The sequence below is a fragment of the Coccinella septempunctata genome, chromosome 5 (genome assembly GCF_907165205.1).
Source record: "Coccinella septempunctata chromosome 5, icCocSept1.1, whole genome shotgun sequence".
NCBI lineage: Eukaryota > Metazoa > Arthropoda > Insecta > Coleoptera > Coccinellidae > Coccinella > Coccinella septempunctata.
In genome coordinates, this window is record NC_058193.1 from 31,779,282 (window position 1) to 31,797,505 (window position 18,224).

General features: G+C 35.7%; 1 protein-coding gene across 3 annotated transcripts in view; it reads right to left on the minus strand.

The window, feature by feature from the left end:
* The window catches only part of LOC123312845 (partitioning defective 3 homolog), a 73,525-nt gene that overhangs the window by 41,014 nt on the left and 14,287 nt on the right, over nt 1-18,224 (minus strand). Inside the window, exons 1-2 of one of the 3 annotated variants that reach the window (XM_044897377.1) lie at nt 14,174-14,221; nt 2,307-2,342 (exon numbers count right to left, since the gene is read on the minus strand). The exons of the other annotated variants lie outside the window; for them this stretch is intronic. Of the exons in view, the coding sequence (XP_044753312.1) occupies nt 2,307-2,342; nt 14,174-14,206 (69 nt within the window). The 5' untranslated portion in view covers nt 14,207-14,221. Of the gene's footprint in view, nt 1-2,306; nt 2,343-14,173; nt 14,222-18,224 lie in introns of those variants that run through there. 3 annotated transcript variants of the gene reach the window in all.

The following is an 18,224-nucleotide window of genomic DNA, read 5'->3' on the forward strand; positions in this document are numbered from 1 at the left end:
CAACTATGTCTGAATTCTCAACGGTTTTCGAGAAATTTGACTTTTTATTAATATTTTGATAGTTTGAGGTACTTACATAAAGGACTATAGCTCCGTCCCTATTCTATGTAATTGATTCAAATTTGGACTGTGTCTAGTCAATAAATGATACACTTAAAATTTTCTTTGGAAATAACCATATTATTTACAGGGTCCACGAAAACGTAGATCCATTATCAAAACAGAAATTCATCAAAATCTTCATTTTTTCAAATGGCAACCCATATTTTTTTCTGTTCATCCTTTGAAACAACTAAAAGCGAACAAAAAATATTAAAATAATGAAAGGAAAAAAAATATGCGTTGCCATTTAAAAAAATGAAGATTTTGATGAATTTCTGTTTCGATAATGGATCTACGTTTTCGTGGATTCTGTATATAATAAGGTTATTTACAAAGACAATTTTTAGTGTATCATTTATTGACTAGACACAGTCCAAATTTGAATCAATTACATAAAATAGGGACGGAGCTATAGTCCATTATGTAAGTACCTCAAACTGTCAAAATACATATTAATAAAAAGTCAAATCTCTTGAAAACCGTTGAGAATTCAGACATAGTTGTGTTATCAAACTTATATTCAAATTTAACAAGGAATTCAAAAATGTGAAAATATATAGGATGTTCCATTTAAAATAACGAAGTTGATAGCTGTGCAAAAGAAACGAAACACTTTGAATAGTTCTAAATAATTTTAGGAGATGCTCTACAAAAAGAGGAAAGTTTCATTTGAAACTCTTTTTTGTAAAGTCAATAGAATTAGAGTAATCGACCATTGCGCAGGACACCCTGTATAAGAGTCAGAAATATTTCGAAATACTGCGAAAAAATATCCACTCCCATTGAAAATATGGCATGCAGTGGGACATGTTCATCATATAAGTTGTAATGAACGCGAATAAATAGGAAGATAAAACTGAGATCTCAATTTTATACCTCTAATTAAAAACAAGCTCGAGTCATTTGAACATTGAAGAAGTATATATGAAATGATAATGGTTTTTTTTCGAAGGTGAGGAGGCAAGTGTTAATGAGCTACTATTCCACCTAAAAAAACTGGTTAAAACAACATATATAAATCTCCATGTGGATATCCTGCGAATTTTTCTCTAATGGTCAACTTCCTACCAAACTCCAGTGAAAGCGACAATAATTAATCACATTCCTTCCATGAAACAGAAAGGAGATGTACAAATGCAGAACCGACAATGAAAACTGCATTAATTGCTCAGAAAGGTAATCGGTAAGATAGTGATCTTTTGAGGACGCATACTTCACGCTACCACACATCTAGAATGTTGATTATTTTCGGCGTAAGAACAATGACGTCTTTCAAGAAGCTGAGAGGTTGTAGTACAATGAATACCTTCTACTACGTAATTCGGATGCGTGTTCTGTTTTCTTGAGAGCCCTGAATGGGAGTGAATACAGTGGTTGGAGGAGCATAATCGTTCCGAATCAAAAGAGTCGGACAGAACGTGGGAATGTGGGGAGGGATAAAAAAGTAGATTAGTCCTCTTGAATTTAAGAGCCGAGCACAATATTTAGAGCACATAAAAGGAACTCAACATGCGACCAAACCGAACCAAAGATGCGATAAATATCCAGGAAGTAATTCCTTGTGCCAAAAAATAAATATTTCGGGCAGAACATGTGGTCCAATATGAATATCATAAGAGATTTCCAAATTTGCACCCTGCGAGAAGTTTCAAGATGTGGTAACCCCTGAAAACACCACTAGAACAAATAGTACGTTTAAAAATATGAAAAACTATACCAACATATCAATCATCTAACGAAATATCTCTTCCCCTGCACATTTTTTCAACAAAAACAGCCCTGTCAAAAATACCTTCTCCCAAGATGTAAATTTGCAGCTGAAAACCTCATTTTCCGAAAAGGAGTGTTTGTTTCAAAGAGGTACTCTCTCTAAACCCAATCATTTTCAAGAAGAACAGCCTGAAAGGGTAGAAAACACTAACGCATTTTAAAATATTTTTATAATATTTCGGTAGTCGGAATGTTTTGAATTGACGTGGCCACTACTCTGTGAAAATCCATAATTGAACTAGAAACTGATGAGGATTCACATACCCGAGTACTGAAGATGCCATAATAATTGCGAAACAGGTGTAATCATTTAAAATTTTAAACTCTCAGACATTAAAAACTTTCTTCGTAATCATTCCTCCCTAGTTTCCGAGATACCATTCAATTCTATCGAATTTTTCCCACCCTATACATAATGTATACTTTTTACTCACGTGACTGGTATGACCTGAAATTACTCGGAAACCCACCTGGAATAAAGAAAATAGTTGAAAGATTTATCTTCAATACGATGCAACTGAAAATACAAGCTCCGTGTACGAATTGTTGCCTGACATTGATATAGTCCCCGTGCGAGCAAATGTTGCGCCTTAGTTTGCGTGTAGGCAACACACTATACAGACCATCCTCAATCGGCAAGTATTATGTTAAGCCTATTCTCAGAGAGACGTACAAGTTCAGTATTTTCAAAGTTTGTCTGCAAAATTTGTCATTTTGGTATCAGACTTGTTCGCCTTCATGCAAACTGCGGCAATCTTGTCAATATAATTTGATAGTCATACGATCATTCCAATAAGCTCTTTGGAATTATGGAAACGACAATATTTTTCGATGTTGGGACCTATTCTTTTCTTTCATAAATATGTGATACCATTTTCGAAAGTGATGAAATCTGATAATGAAGGTGAATGGTAGAAAAATATAAGCAATCTTCGAAACATTGTAAACGCAAACCTAAGACGAATGAAATGACTATTCCTGGTGAAGAAATTTTTGATTTACGCGTGAGCAATGAAAATATATTCAAATACAAACGAAGAGTGCTGGAAGAATTGTATGAAAAATAGGAAAAATTCTTTCACAGGCGTTTATTAATTATTCAGATTAATTTCTTCCACAGAATGACCCCTGTAAGATGGTATAATACATTTTTCTTGTGGAAAACGCTCTTTTGTCATCATTCGATCAAATGAAATTCATGGTAATGATATTTTATTCGATTTTGCTAAAAATATTTATGTACATCATTTCAATATTTGGTCTTGAACATTCTAGGGTACCTAGTACAATGAGATTTGATTTAATGAAAAAAAAAAAAAAACAACATAATAACACAAGGTCCTTTCGTTTGCATAAAAAGTGTAGCACTTTTCTAAACTCGATTTTAGTATTCGCTTGCTGATTGAATTTACACCAGTGTAGAGGAGGTGTAGTTTATCTACATCTCCTTTTGACTATGTGTAGATAAACTACAATTCCTCTACACTGGTGTTAATCAAATTGAGTGTAGAAAAGTGCTACACTTTTTATGCAAACGAAAGGACCTACATACATAATTGATTTTTGAAAGAAGCAATCCCAGCAACAACAAAATTCACTCTCAAAAACCTCTATGGAGTTTTATATAAAAGTCCCTTCACTACAGTAAGGATGCTAGTACTTTATCACATTTCCATATTCGATAAGTTCTTTTATGAATGGCAGTTCATGTTTCCTTGTTTAGGGTTTCATTTGATTCGATGGCGTCATTTAACCATTTCAGATAACCGTTCAAATGACGTCGTTGTGTGAATGCGTCAGAAAACAATGCATACTTTGATGTTATACGCTACCGGAATAACCATTAACCGTAATGCGATATTGGTTTAGGAACTCCCACAAGTCGTCGGTTAAATGACCCATAGATCAAGTAGCGAAACAACTTCTTTATCGAATCGTTTCGTTGCAAAAACACTTAATGATAGCGCATCCACCAATACTTCATTAGGTGAGATTTTTTGGTGAATGCGCTACAGCCTCAAACACTATTATTCAAAATCCTTGCAACGAAGGATATCAGTAATTCGGATAAACGAATAAATCGTAGGTTTCTGAACACATGATCACACCGCAATGAGTGGAAATTGCAAATTAGCCTAGAACAGTGATTCATTCACAAAGAACAAATATTAATCGAACAATGTTTACCATTTACGTAAGGCATTGTTGTCGGCATGTGACCAATGATTAGTCAGTCCTTCGGATTGTGAAAATTACCATATGGGTTGGTGAGATAAACGCGAAATTAGGTTGTTTGTCGAGAAATCACGTTCTGAACGATAATGCGCGGAGCAAAATCGGGCGTTTTACTATAAAACGCAAAATAGTGGCGGTCTCGTTTTTCCATAAACAGCGAAGACAATGGGGAAAACGATTTTTATGGTCCCTTATTTTTATGTAGAGAAAATAATACGTGCCTTTTACTCTATGTGGAATATTCTGTCTTCTGTTACATTTTCTGGACACTATAAAACTTTTTTCCAGTGTCTTGCACTAATTATAGCGACGTTTCACAGATTCCCATGAAATGAAATCTTCGAATCTTCGGGATGTCTTGAGAAATTAAATGCGGTAGCAGAGGTTGACGATATCAAGAGAGCCATTCAACAATTATTATGCGAATAATGTAATAACATTTCTCCATGTCTGAAACTGTAAAACGCCCACGGTATCACCTTATCGATTTATTTATAGGCGTAGTGTCGCCTTGGTTGGACTTTTTCTTTCATCAACCTACGTTCATTGACTATCATCGGGAAATATAGCATTTCAAGAATGCGCATCCATCTTCTTTCATTCGAACCATCAGATTATCCCATATTTCGTTTAGCGTTGACGCGAAAATAAGTAAAGGAGAGTTGAAATTTTTATTTCTAGGGCAGAAGATCTCATACGTAGACTCTTAACTCGATAAGATGCTACTCTATTCAATTTTTAAACTGCCTCAATTATTTCATTTTCGAATTAGTTCATGTCTTTTTAATGACAAGGAATGAGTATATTATTTGTATTCAGTACCTACGCCTAAGATTAATCATAAAAAATTTATATTATCGCCAGAATTCACTTAACATTAGAAAAACGAACAGTTCGCAACGAAAATGTGTAACTAAGGGTATTTATACCCTACCTCAATGCTGTTGACCTGGTACAACCCTCTGTGCCTGACTCTATCGAATTTGCCACGAATTAATTCACCCTAATGCATAAAATCGATAAAAGCTAGGTGGTTCACATAACGAACGTTTGTAGATTGATAGTTTGCGTTTGAAAATACTGCCTACCTTGAATAAGACTATCCAGTGGTTGTATCTCAAATCTACCAACGTTTTGAAAATGGACAATTGAATATAAAAATGATCGGAAAGCTTTTCACTGTTCCTCAAGGCGTTAATATTTTGTTGAAAAGGAAGAATAGTACCTCAAATTGTCGTGTGGTCTTGATAACTGCAATCTTTGACTCGTTTTCGTAATCTAGGTCATAATCAAGATTTCCAGGAAGAGAAATAGATAGGAGGACAAAGCGTGGTTATTGTACACGTCAATTCACTTCATTAGGTGATGAGGCATGTATCGATTCTCTTGAGGAAACGTGTGAATAAGATACTCATGTGATAGAGAAACGTATTAATAAATAACTGTGGCTTGGAGCTAACAGATCCCAAATAAACCTACTACATTATCAACTTAGTTTAGATTGTTCGAATAATCATTAGACAATTGATCAACTTTGAGAACTAATATCAGTAAAACGTGTTAAATCGTGGGTAAATTCAAATAGCGAACAGGTTGAATGGTCCTTCGAGAAAGGAGCCCTAAATATGGTTTATGGGAATTTCAGAGAGCGAAGGAAAAAAAGACGATTGTACAGGTAGCTAGAGAAAGAATAACAGGTGGATTGCCCGTGCCTATCTGAGAGTTCTTTCTTCTTCTTTGTCCAGAGGCAGGGAGGGGTGATTGGGCAGGGACGAGGGAGTGTAATAAATGAAGAGAAACAAGAAACAATGCACCTGCTTCCTTTCTGTGCTTACCTGCGTATCTCCTGTCGTGAGGAGTGGAAATAATAAAAATATTATACATAAACCTTCATGAAACATCGCATTAAAAACGAAATGAACCTAGAATATTTGCGATGTATCGAAAAAAATGTTTCTTGGATGAGTAGCTACAAAAAAAATTATAATCTCCCCTTGAAAACTTTCAGATACGACATCTGGGAATTTTATATATTTGATTCATGAAGTTTTCAAGAAAGAGATTGAAGGCGGACTTTTGATAAAAGATGAATAGAAAAATACCTTGACAATCCATTCTTAAACTGACTGAATTACATATTTCATTGAGTTACTGTACAGAATAGTTATAAGAAAGAATTGCCATACTCGCACTGTATAGGTACTAATCCACAAAATGGGTCATGTGTAGAGCATCTCGAGAATTATAAGACTTAGAGAAGAAATCTTCAAGGACCCTCTATTTCTTTTTTCGAAATAATTAAATATCAGAAAGCAGATCATAGATATCTTGATTCATTCTCGAGTTACAGGGCGTTCCTGAAAAATGACTGTTTCAGTTTTGAAGTCGAAAATCTGAACATCTTGAAACGGATGACATTTTGCTCTCAATGAGCATCGAATTCGGAACACCCCGTACCTATTTGAATTTTCCAATCACGCTTTTATTCACGCGCAGAACATATAATATGAAATACAGGGTGACTCTTAGACTCATACAGATATTTTAACAGTAGATTCTTGAGGCCAAAAGATACACTTTTTTCCTTTACTATTTTTTTCGAATCGGCTCGGTTTGAAAGATACAGGCTGTCGAAAAACCATAAAAAAATTATTTTTGGTTCTATCTCGCGAACGGTTTCATCGAATGAAATGTATTTCAGAATATAGTTTTACATTTATTTCATGAATCATTTTCGAACACAAGATATCACCCACGTCTTCCAGTTTTCGCATTATGACCATTACTTACCATGAAAATACCAAAAATTCGAAGAAACTAACTCATGTCGTTGATGTCATAACGCCGTTGCCACAACTAATATCAATTTTCATTACGAAAATGCCGAAAGTGATTGAAAAAAGAGACAGGGTTTCAGGAAGTGCTATTTAGAATTCAGGTCCGCTCATTCAAATAGTTATACCCTGATATTCTAAAATCCACAATACGTCAGAAGGTAGCGAACATATTCAATGTAAGAGAATTTATATAATGTTTCATCTGAATCTAAAAGACTTATATTTCAGCTGAATATTTCCACAATCAGAAAGATTGTGAATGAAGAGGATGACAAAGAATTTCCTTCCATTGGGAAACCCAAAAAAGTGGTGGCATTTGAGAATTTTATGTTTGAGTGAATTAATGCGAAAAGTTTACTACAGGATTTTCGATAAATGTCATCGGAGAATAAGTTCCCTAAAATGGATTTTTTTATTTTTCATTTGACTTGTCCTTTACAACGTAAATGTCTAAAGGTACTAAGAAATACCTAATTATTATTATTACATCAATGTATTAAGATGAATAGCCACAAATACGCGCAAGTTGCCCTGTTACTTGTTTATTCATGTGAAATTTTTGTTCAACGGTGAAGTTGCATCTTAACTCGAAACTTCCTTCAATTCTTTTTACTTATATTGATGCAAGATGATTTTTGTTGAAGAATGTAACATTCTTGTAATTATCTGTTAATTCCTTCGGGAGATACCCATTCCCAACCACTGCATCATATGCATTTCATCTTCGGGTTAATATTTTTGAAATCTACAACTCATGTAACGTTTTCAAACTTCAGCCAAAGAAGATAGCAAACATTAACTCTCCTCAAGCTAGTGCATATTATGATATTATACTGATCTCTTGTATTTTCCGTGCAAATAACTGGATTTGGTATGCCTTCAATCAGTTTGTATAAACTTCAATTATGTTCGTCCCATATTTTCCGAAGAGATTCGACATTGTGATAAAATACGTAATAACAGAAACTTTTACGTAGAACGGGCAACAAAGCGTTGATTTAAAACCCAAAAATGTTTTGACAAGTGTCATAACCCCACATTTTCGTACTATACAGAGTGAAATGTGTCAAATTTCCATGGCCAACCGACTGCTAAAATAAAATTGAATGAAGTATAAGTATATATTTTTATCAGGGCCGAATAGGAAAAAATGGTATTAGAAAAAAGTGTTTCTTTTGATCTCAAGAATCTACTGATAAAATATTTGTACGAGTCAAAGATTCACCATGTGTAGTGAGATCGCAACACAAGCATCGCCGGGAAAATACCCCCCCCGGTATAACAAATCAAGCCAAGAGCTGCACAGTTTGTCTATGAGCTGCATTGTCAACGTACCACCTGGCCTTCTCGCAGTGTACACTTTCATACACTCATCTATGCAGTCCACACATATAAGGTAGACACTTTACACAAGTTATCGCACACTTTACAAAGAAATCACAGAAGTGAATGGGTTCAGAGAACTTCGATAACCTAAACTTTATCACGCAACCAAAACGACCTGAACGCGTTTTGCAATTTTCAGTCATTCCTATTCTGATACTTTCAGAATCGAACGGGGAAACGGTAAAAATGATCAGATAATCCTGAAAATTCCGCTGCCTGATCTGAGGGCATTCAATCTATCCTGTGTTCTAATGTTCTTTGCGGCAAGATGATTGTTGATTGTCTTTGCGAACAGTTATTATGGTAGTAATAGCTAGAGGATGATTAATGAAGAAGCTAATCCGATGCTTCCTGTTTTTGAGAACAGTAGCACTCATTTTAAGTCGATTCGCTTTTGAATTTGGCGAATGTTGTAAGTACAGGGTGGGCAAAATTCGTTGTCTACTGAGAGGATCTCGAGAACTATAAAAGCTAGAAAAAAACGGGAGACACATTTTCGAGCTCTTTTTCGGTGAAACAAATAAAACCGTAGCCTCCTACGATTCTTCGCTTTTGATTTATTAGCAAAAAATGAGATTTTGACGATTTCGAAAAGTTCTCATAACTTTTTTGTCTTTGAAGTTACAGATCTGAAACTTGAACCTTCTACATGCACTTTCCTACGTAGAATCCAATGACAAGTTCGAAATATTTTTTCATTTCGAATCATTAGACGAACTTTGGTTTTTCTAAACGCAAACTTTTATTGAATTTGTAATTTTTGAATTGGGAAAAAATCTTTTGTCAGTAGATTCTACGCATAAAAGAGCCTAGGAAGTTTCCAGTTTCAGATCTGTAACTTCAAAAACAAAAAAGTTATGAGAACTTTTCCAAATCGTCAAAATTTAATTTTTTTGCTTAAATCAAAAACGAAGAATCGTTGGAGGCTACGGTTTTCACCATTCTTTGTTTCTCTGAAAAAATCTTTGAAATGTGTCATTTTTTTTGCCCACCCTGTACAGGGTGGATCAGTGACTTGTATCGGCTCATAAGCATCAATTTTCCTTCACGAATACTATTTTTCAAATACCTATTTTTAATAAGAAACAACTGAAGACTAGTATCATTGAAAAAATTCATCAAATTAATGACGACGATCCTTTCATTTTGAATAACTCTTTGAATCTGTCAGAAGAAGATCGTTTTCAGCAAAGAGGAGTACATTTCCAGCAAATAATTCGATTATGGACAACTCTGCAACTTATGCTGATGAAAATTATGTAATACAGTTTTGTCAGTTTAGTTATGGATTCCATTTGTAGTATTGGCCACGTCGCGTCAGTTCAATATTTTCAGAGAATGTCCAATTCATTTTGATGGTATTTTGCAAGCTTGTAATACTAATTGAATGCTTTGTTCTCGACAGCATTTTCTTCTCCTGCACCCCATTATTCAAAAAATCATTGGAATCAGTCGATTATTATGATAATTATATGGATTATTTGATTTTTTAATGATAAATGGAGATATTTTGTTTTCAAATGACTCTTCTCAATACATAAATTTCTACCACTATAATTGATCATTGATTTCCCTGGTGGTTTATCTTCTCTTCGCGAAACTGAGAATGAAATTCTTTTTATACACAAAGGGATGTTTTGGTACTCTAGCGTAAAAATTTATGATCCAGTACTGTTTTTTCTTGATTTTCGCTTCAGGATTCTTTTGAGAGTCTCGAAGAGTCGAAGAGCTTGCAAAATATCATCTGAATCGATTCACCAGTTTAGAAATTATAGGGGTTGGAATTTTCTATGATTGTCTGGGAACATCCCAGAAACTAGTAGATTTGAGTGTCCCTATCTGACTTATCAGAGGACCATATATGATCCTCTGCTACTCCCCTATCTCATCAATAATGAAGACACACAATTAAAAAAACTTTGGTTACATTTTGAAATATTAAGAATATTAAGTCATCTAGAGTAGATATCTCACTTATAATGTAAAAATTGCAACCCTTCGAAATTCTTTGGATTCCTCTCATCCCTTTCAGAACATTTGCCTACCAAAAAACGAAACAGAGGTGCGCCAACCAAAGAAAACAATAAGAGTGTGACCAGAGAGCTTATGAATTCCAATCCTTAAATCTTCTGGAAATGAGGTGCGAGTTGATACTTTGACAAAGGCTCAGACGAAACAATACGAGTATTGGTCTGTAATTTTGTCGGTCGCTCCAGGTACGTACTAAGGTTGCATTTCGAAATTCCTCATTTCACGGCGGATCAAGTTGACAGGATGCGTCGCCTCAGTCTGAAATCTATGCAATAAAACGCTTCAATAGTACCAACTTTCTGCTCGTAAAAACGCTTCGTGGTGGTACTTGGCATCCACTTGTAATAAACGGAATTTGTATTTTTCTTTGAATGAGCGTTGAAGTCGGCGTTTTTATTGGTGCTTTGCGCTGTTTTGGTTTACAGAAAGGCCCTCGAACTGTCTTGGTTTCAAATAAATTCGTCAAGTGGGCTATGGCATTTTTAAGGTCGATATTCTGTGTCTAAATGTAATTCTTAGCCTCTGCTGTACGTTTTTCCAAGTAAACTCCCAGATTAGCGTTCTGGATGGCTATAATTATTATAGAAATGGTTTTTACCGACGTCCAAAAAGCATTTGTTATTCAGAAATAGAAATATTTTATTGATAAATGTTGATATGTATCACATTTTCATCTACGGTTACTTTTATTGAGAGATATAAACGACTCGAAAGCTGACCTTCGAAAAATCCTGAAAAATATGGGTTCAGTTAAAAATTCGTTCAGACCGAACGGTTGCGCCGAAATGGATGAAATTCTCAGATTTATCACTAGAAGAGTTGCTCTTTTAGAATATGTATCACATTTCCATCAAAGGTTACTTTTATCGAGAGATAAACGAGTCGAATGCTGACCTTCGAAAAATCCTGAAAAAGCTGGGTTCAGTTAAAAATTCGTCAAGACCGAACGGTTGCGCCGAGATGGATGAAATTCTCAGATTTATTACTAGAAGAGTTACTTTTTGAGAACTTGGGAGAAATTTCAAATATAAAATTATACCACCCTCCTAAAATCAATACTGGAACCGCCAATGTCTGTAAGTTGCAGAAATCTCCGTATACTCAATGAAAAGTTAACTATTCTTATACCGTGACTTTCTTGGGATAGAATCATCACTTAGGACAATGAATTGAAAATTACGAAATGTCCATGTGGCAAATACGTGCAATACGGTTCTGCTTGGCCCTAGGTGTCTCCAGAGCTTACGCTGTGGTATCGTGAGCTAACCAGGGGGTACTCCCACAAACGAATTTCTTGGTATCCGACCTCACAATAGAAATGTTGGAGTGTCCCAAGGATTATGGCCCTCTGAGCTTTGTTTGTATTCATTTCGACGGTCGTTAAATCCGGTGTAATTTTATTATTCTCAAATAATTCAGTGGGTCCAGAAAGGTATCCTACTCATGGACAATTTTACATAGAGGGACGATTCAATTATTTCTCGTTGGTTTCTACTGATAGGTGCAAGCATTGTGTGCCTAGGAATTTGTGATCTAATAAAGATATGTATTCAGTTTATCTAGGAGAGGCGATAAAGCTGAAGAATTGGAACAGAGTAGGTGCAATGTTTGTGAGGCACTTGATGAAAGATGCACAGATACGAAAAAAAATTACATAATCTTTTGTGTGTGATTCATGGGTATAACATGTGGTTAACGACTTGACTAATGACCAAGATTATGGAAAAAACTGAGTGCCTTCGAAAGTGTATCGATAAAGCTGAAAGTGTCTATTCAATAAAGCATTACCTTTATCGTGTAGTAATTTTTTCTAGCTTATTGTTGTCCGTTTTTTTCTTCGCTTCGAGCAATGAATAATAAGCATCTCAGTATGTTTGTGAAATTATGGGTTATTGGTGATCTACACTGTGCAAAAAAATTAACGCACATTATGGAAATCTCAAATTTATTCTACAACTGAAGGTGTCCTCAATGATAATTATTTTTATCAGAATTATGCAAGCATATGTTATCCACTTTCAACGGTTTTCTTCAATACAGATGTTTTTTCCCAGCAGGAATAAAAGAAGATGATATTATCAGATTTTGAATGTATTGGCTCCATTCTAAAATCAGTTGTTCTCGATCAATTCTAGTGATCAATAGTTTTTCTTTCGTTTGATTTTCTACACTTGATCGCTATGCAACGCGAAACACTCAATTTGACCCAAGAGGAATGTGCCCAAACGGTAGTTTTACGAGAAAAAGCGTGGACCTACACAAGAATTGCAGAAAGGTTTGGAGTTTCCCATACAAGTGTGTCCAGAATGTTGCAGCGATTCAGGGAGACAGGTATGAATGTCCGAAGACCAGGACAGGGTAGGCCACGGGTAACAACTGCCATTCAAGAACGTTACTTGAGAGTTTCTTCGTTGAGACAACGGTTTGCAACCGCTCGTCTCCTTCAAATTCAACTTGAGCAAACTCATGAGGTGCAAATTAGCACTCAGACAATGAGAAATCGCCTCAGAGAATATGATTTAAGGCCTCGTGTCGCGGCAAGAGGCCTAGCTCTTACCCCAGCCCATCGAAGGGCGCGTTTGGATTTTGCGAGAGAGCATATATATTGGGAAGAGGCCGATTGGGAAAGAGTTCTCTTCACAGATGAGTCTAGATTCTGCCTCTACCATTGTGATCGACGTTCCCTTGTATACAGACTTCCACATGAAAGATATGCTCAGTGCAATTTCCTGAATAGCACTGGTTTCGGGGAGGATCGATTATGGTATGGGGTGGAATATCTTTGACTGCTCGCACAGACCTAGTGGTAGTTGATAATGGAGCTATGAATGCTGATAAGTATATAAGTAACATTCTTGAAGAGCATGTAGTGCAATTTGCCCCATACATTGGTGAAAATTTCATTTTTATGGACGATAATGCCAGAACCCATCGTGCGCGCATCGTTCAGGAGTACCTTGAAGAGGTTGAAGTCTCTCGAATGGAATGGCCAGCAAGAAGTCCAGATCTCAATCCGATTGAGCAGATTTGGGGCAACCTCAATAGAAGGCCGAGAATTTCAGGAAATCATCCAGCTACTCTTAATGACTTAGGAATCCAACTCGGAGAAATCTGGGAAGGATTAGATCAGAACATTTTAAGATCACTCATTTTGAGTATGAACCGTCGTTGCCGAGCTGTAATTAACGCAAGGGGTGAAATACCAAGTATTAAATCACTTATCAGCATTTCAGTATTTTGAAAATCGTTCATTTCTCTTCTTTCACGTAAGATTCGGTGAAATCCTCAATTTTCTTCCATTTAATGTGTCTTGTTTCGTCAAAACCTTCCCGAGAGAACATAAAAAATAAGTTATAAAGTCAATGTAGAGTTAACTTTCATTAAAATTGAGATTTTCAGAATGTGCGTTAATTCTTTTGCGCAGTGTATTATTTTTTCAAGAAACACCCAGCATCTCAGAATCTTCTATGCATAAAAGATGTCTGAGTGTCCATTTCTAACTCCCAAAAAATGGTCCTCTGTATGGTCTTATAACACAATATACAGGGTGTCCCGGATAAGAAGGCAAACATTTTAAAGGGAGATAGATGACACCTACAGAGGATCACGATATGTAGTATCAGAGTCTGTTTGTACAACAGGACGGCCAGCAATTTACAAACTTCCAATAGTTCTTAACAAAGGTGCCAACCTTGAAATAACAATAATTCCGTCGTTTATTGTTTCGACTCGCTCTGACCATTAACGAATCACGTTTTCAGATGAAAATATTATTGGTAAACTTTTCACGAACAAGATAAGAGTATACATACGCATAGCTGGCGATGGTATGTCGCATGAATCATTTATCGGACGGGCATGATGTCGATTTACCTGGAAAAAGAAAACGAAATTAGAATTACAAGAAGGGGGATATTATTAATTCAAGGAATGTATCTATTACATGGAGCTTAGGTGGGCGGTATACTGAAAGTTATACATGAAAAATGAGAACATGCTGGATGTACTTGTTGGTATGAAGATATACATGGTTGTATCCACGTGAAATATGACCATGACCTTGTGGAATCATAACTGGATATATACAGGATGAATCCTTGATTTGTAAAGACTTTTCAGCATGAGTTTGTTCGAAAGCATTTGAACAATTTTTATTGCTTACTCTATTTTGAACAAAGGCTCATTGCCTGTATGAGGATTCAATTGAACATTTTTTGACAACTGTTGTACTTGTTCGTATAGCGTTTCAAGGATCCACTACAATTTCTTGGAAGATGTGTAGTTGGAATCCTGCAAGACCACAGTTTCATTTTCATTACTATACATACATAATAACTTGAGTGTAGCCGTAGGTTAAAGTTAAAGTTAGAATCTTCATAAATGAAATGATTGAGTATAATAGCAAATCGACAATGATCTCATATAACGCAATGCACAACAATACTTATCATCAATGCGTGGTTTAGCAGACCGTATCATATACGATATTACCTACCATATAAACGCGAGAGGAATTTACTCTTCACTCTCGTTCTTAACAAAGGCAGAGATATGGAGATTCTCACAGGAAAAAGCATTCGAGCATTTCATGCTGTCCCAACTAAAACACGCTCTATAGCTAGACCGGAGCTAGACGCACAATCGATATTAGCAAATTTTATTTTTGGTCGCAATGGAATTCCAATTCCTCAGCTATCTTTGGTTTTTGAACAAGTAGAATGTATTTTGAACCAGTAGAATGTGTTTTGGCACTTTCGTTGGCAACAATAGATCCCCAGATTTTTCGAAGAGTTTTCCATAATAAATATGCCGTGTTTTAGTTGATCCATCCTGTAACTGACATCGTCATTCCGATGCAACGTTCTGCGAGCATTTACAAACGTCCCTTTTCGCAATATACAGAGCCTTTTTCGCATCACGTTACAAAGGCAGAGAAGAATCGAGTACATAATCGATTCCTTTCTCGATTCCACTTGTCATTATCCGCGGCGTCTGTGGAGAACAATCACGACGCAAATTGCAAATCGTTCCTATTTCCATGAATAAATGTTAATCGTTATGGAGGTGTTATCTGAATGAATAATGTGCTGAATGCTATTCGGGTGTTGGTTATCAATGAGGCCACGAAAATGGGTGGAGCGATGTTATTTTTCTTCTTGGTTGGAATTCAGTTGATGATCCACCCTTTTGTTTGAGAAGAAAATAAAAATATGTAATAGTTTTTCTTCTCGAAGAACCACATAGGTTTGCCATGAAACTAAGAAGATTTAACAGGCGATTCTTGATGACTCTAGTCTTCAGTTGATCCAAATCGAAGAGGTATTTGAAAAATTCAATTCTTCAAATGATCATGGTGTTTTATGTAGGTTCACACGATCTTGGAGAAAATTTTTGTTCCTAAAAGTAGTCTTGGAAATGTTTTTCAGAATCGGCCCTTGACCTTAGGTTTCTAAGCTGTGTTTGTGTGCCCATTTCACCTATAGACGCTGTGATAATTTCTTTTTAATAACGTTCTGCTGTTGAAGTTCCATCAAAAAATTGACCTCACAATTCGCCTTTGACTAAAAGCATTGATACACAAATCCAGTTGAATGAAGTGGGGTAGAGATTGGTGTCTCCATGAGAAAAGTTTCAAATAGCTTCAAATATTTCACGAGTTGACATATCAAGAAAGATGATACCAAGCTTCATCAGAAAGTGACTGAAAAAAGAGATAGGGTTTCAGGAAGTGCTATTTAGAATTCAGGTCCGCTCATTCGAATATTTATACCCTGATATTCTAAAATCCACAATACGTCAGACGGTAGCGAACATATTCAATGTAAGAGAATTTATATAATGTTTCATCTGAATCTAAACGACTTATACTTCAGCTGAATATTTCCACAATCAGAAAGATTGTGAATGAAGAGGATGACAAAGAATTTCCTTCTATTGGGAGACCCAAAAAAGTGGTGGCATTTGAGAATTCCATGTTTCAGTGAATTAATGTGAAAAGTTTACTACAGGATTTTCGATTAATGTCATCATAGAATAAGTTCCCGAAAATTGATTTTTCTATTGTTCATTTGACTTGTCCTATACATTGTGAATGTCATAAGGTACCAATAAATACCTAATTATTATTATTACATGAATGTATTAAGATGAACAGCCACAAATACGAGCCAGTTGTCCTGTTAATTGTTTATTCATGTGAAATTTTGTTCAAAGGTGAAGTTAATCTGGACTTGAATCTTCCTTTAATTCCTTTTACTTATATTGATGCAAGATGATTTTTGTTGAAGAATTTAACATTCTTGTGATTATCTGTTAATTCCTTCGAGAGATACCCAATCCCAACCACTGCATCATATGCATTTCATCTTCGGGTTTATATTTTTGAAATCTACAACTGATGTAACGTATTCAAACTTTAGCCAAAGAAGATAACGAACATTAACTCTCCTCAAGCTTGTGCATATTATGATATTATACTGATCTCTTGTATTTTCCATGCAAATAACTGGATTTGGTATGCCTTCAATCAGTTTGTATAAACTTCAATTATGTTCGTCACATATTTTCCGAAGAGATTCGACATTGTGATGAAATACGCAATAAAAGAAACTTTTAGGTAAAACGGGCAACATAGCGTTGATTTAAAACCCAAAAATGTTTCGACAAGCTTCATAACCCCACATTTTCGTACAATACAGAGTGAAATGTGTCAAATTTCCATGTCCAACCGAGTGCTAAAATAAAAGTGAATGGAGTATAGGCACTAATTTCGTAACCACCGAGTAGAAGATACAAGAGAGGAAAATCAGCTGATTTAGAGGCTTGGGAAATCTCTGTTTCCTCGAAAACCCAGCTTCCAAATGGCAAGTGGAAAATTCCACTGGATAGAAGGGAAGGAAAAAGGGAAAACAATAAACAATTTTGTAAACGATTCCTGAACATGAATGAAGCTTAATGTCAAACCACCCAGCAGGGGATTTTTTATATTAATTTCTAAATTTGAGACAGCCAGTAAGGACAAATTTTCCTGGAAAATTTAGGATTTTTGGTGGGGTTCCATCAAACTTAACGAGCTGTCATGGTCATCTGCCAATGGAGATGACATTACTTATAACATCAAGACAACGTTTCGTCTCCCAAAACAACTCCACAAAAAATTCGATTATATTTTCCCCAACTTTGACATGTGGTAGACAGTGTTGTAAAAAAGAAATGATGATATCTTATTATCGCCTAGTCGTAATGTTACCTGACCCATGTACATATCTACTTAATTGGCCTCTGCCAAGTCGAATAGAAACTGGTATAATAATAAGAAATACAAATGAATCATGTCACGGGAATTCTTCATTCTGAGCTGCATCGCCTAAGGCGCGACCACAAAACGAATGTACACGTGTGTTCACGTTGAAAATTGAAATTGTTGAAAATCGACGGTAGCCTTTCTATATTCTATTGCCTCACGGATATCTGGTCAAACAGAATGTCGAATCTCGTTCTTGTGGTGCTACAGAGAGTATACGAGAGATTCTGATTAAGATACAGGACGTCATGTCCTGATTTATTATTTTCATTTTGGGAATTCTAGCCCGGTTTGAAACTTGTTCACTTTTCTGATGGTGCGCTGGTAGGAAATATAAATATGATCTGGTTATTCCAAACAGTGTCACACTTTTCGATAACTTCATTGAGATTATCACTGTCATAGGCAATCAGTAATGAGTCTTTGACTCGTACAAATATTCTAACAGTATATTCTTCTTGAGGTCAAAAGAAACACTTTTGACCTCAAGAATCTACTGTTAAAATATTAGTACAAATCGAAGACTCACCCTGTATTTGAAGTGATTCGAAAGAAGAATT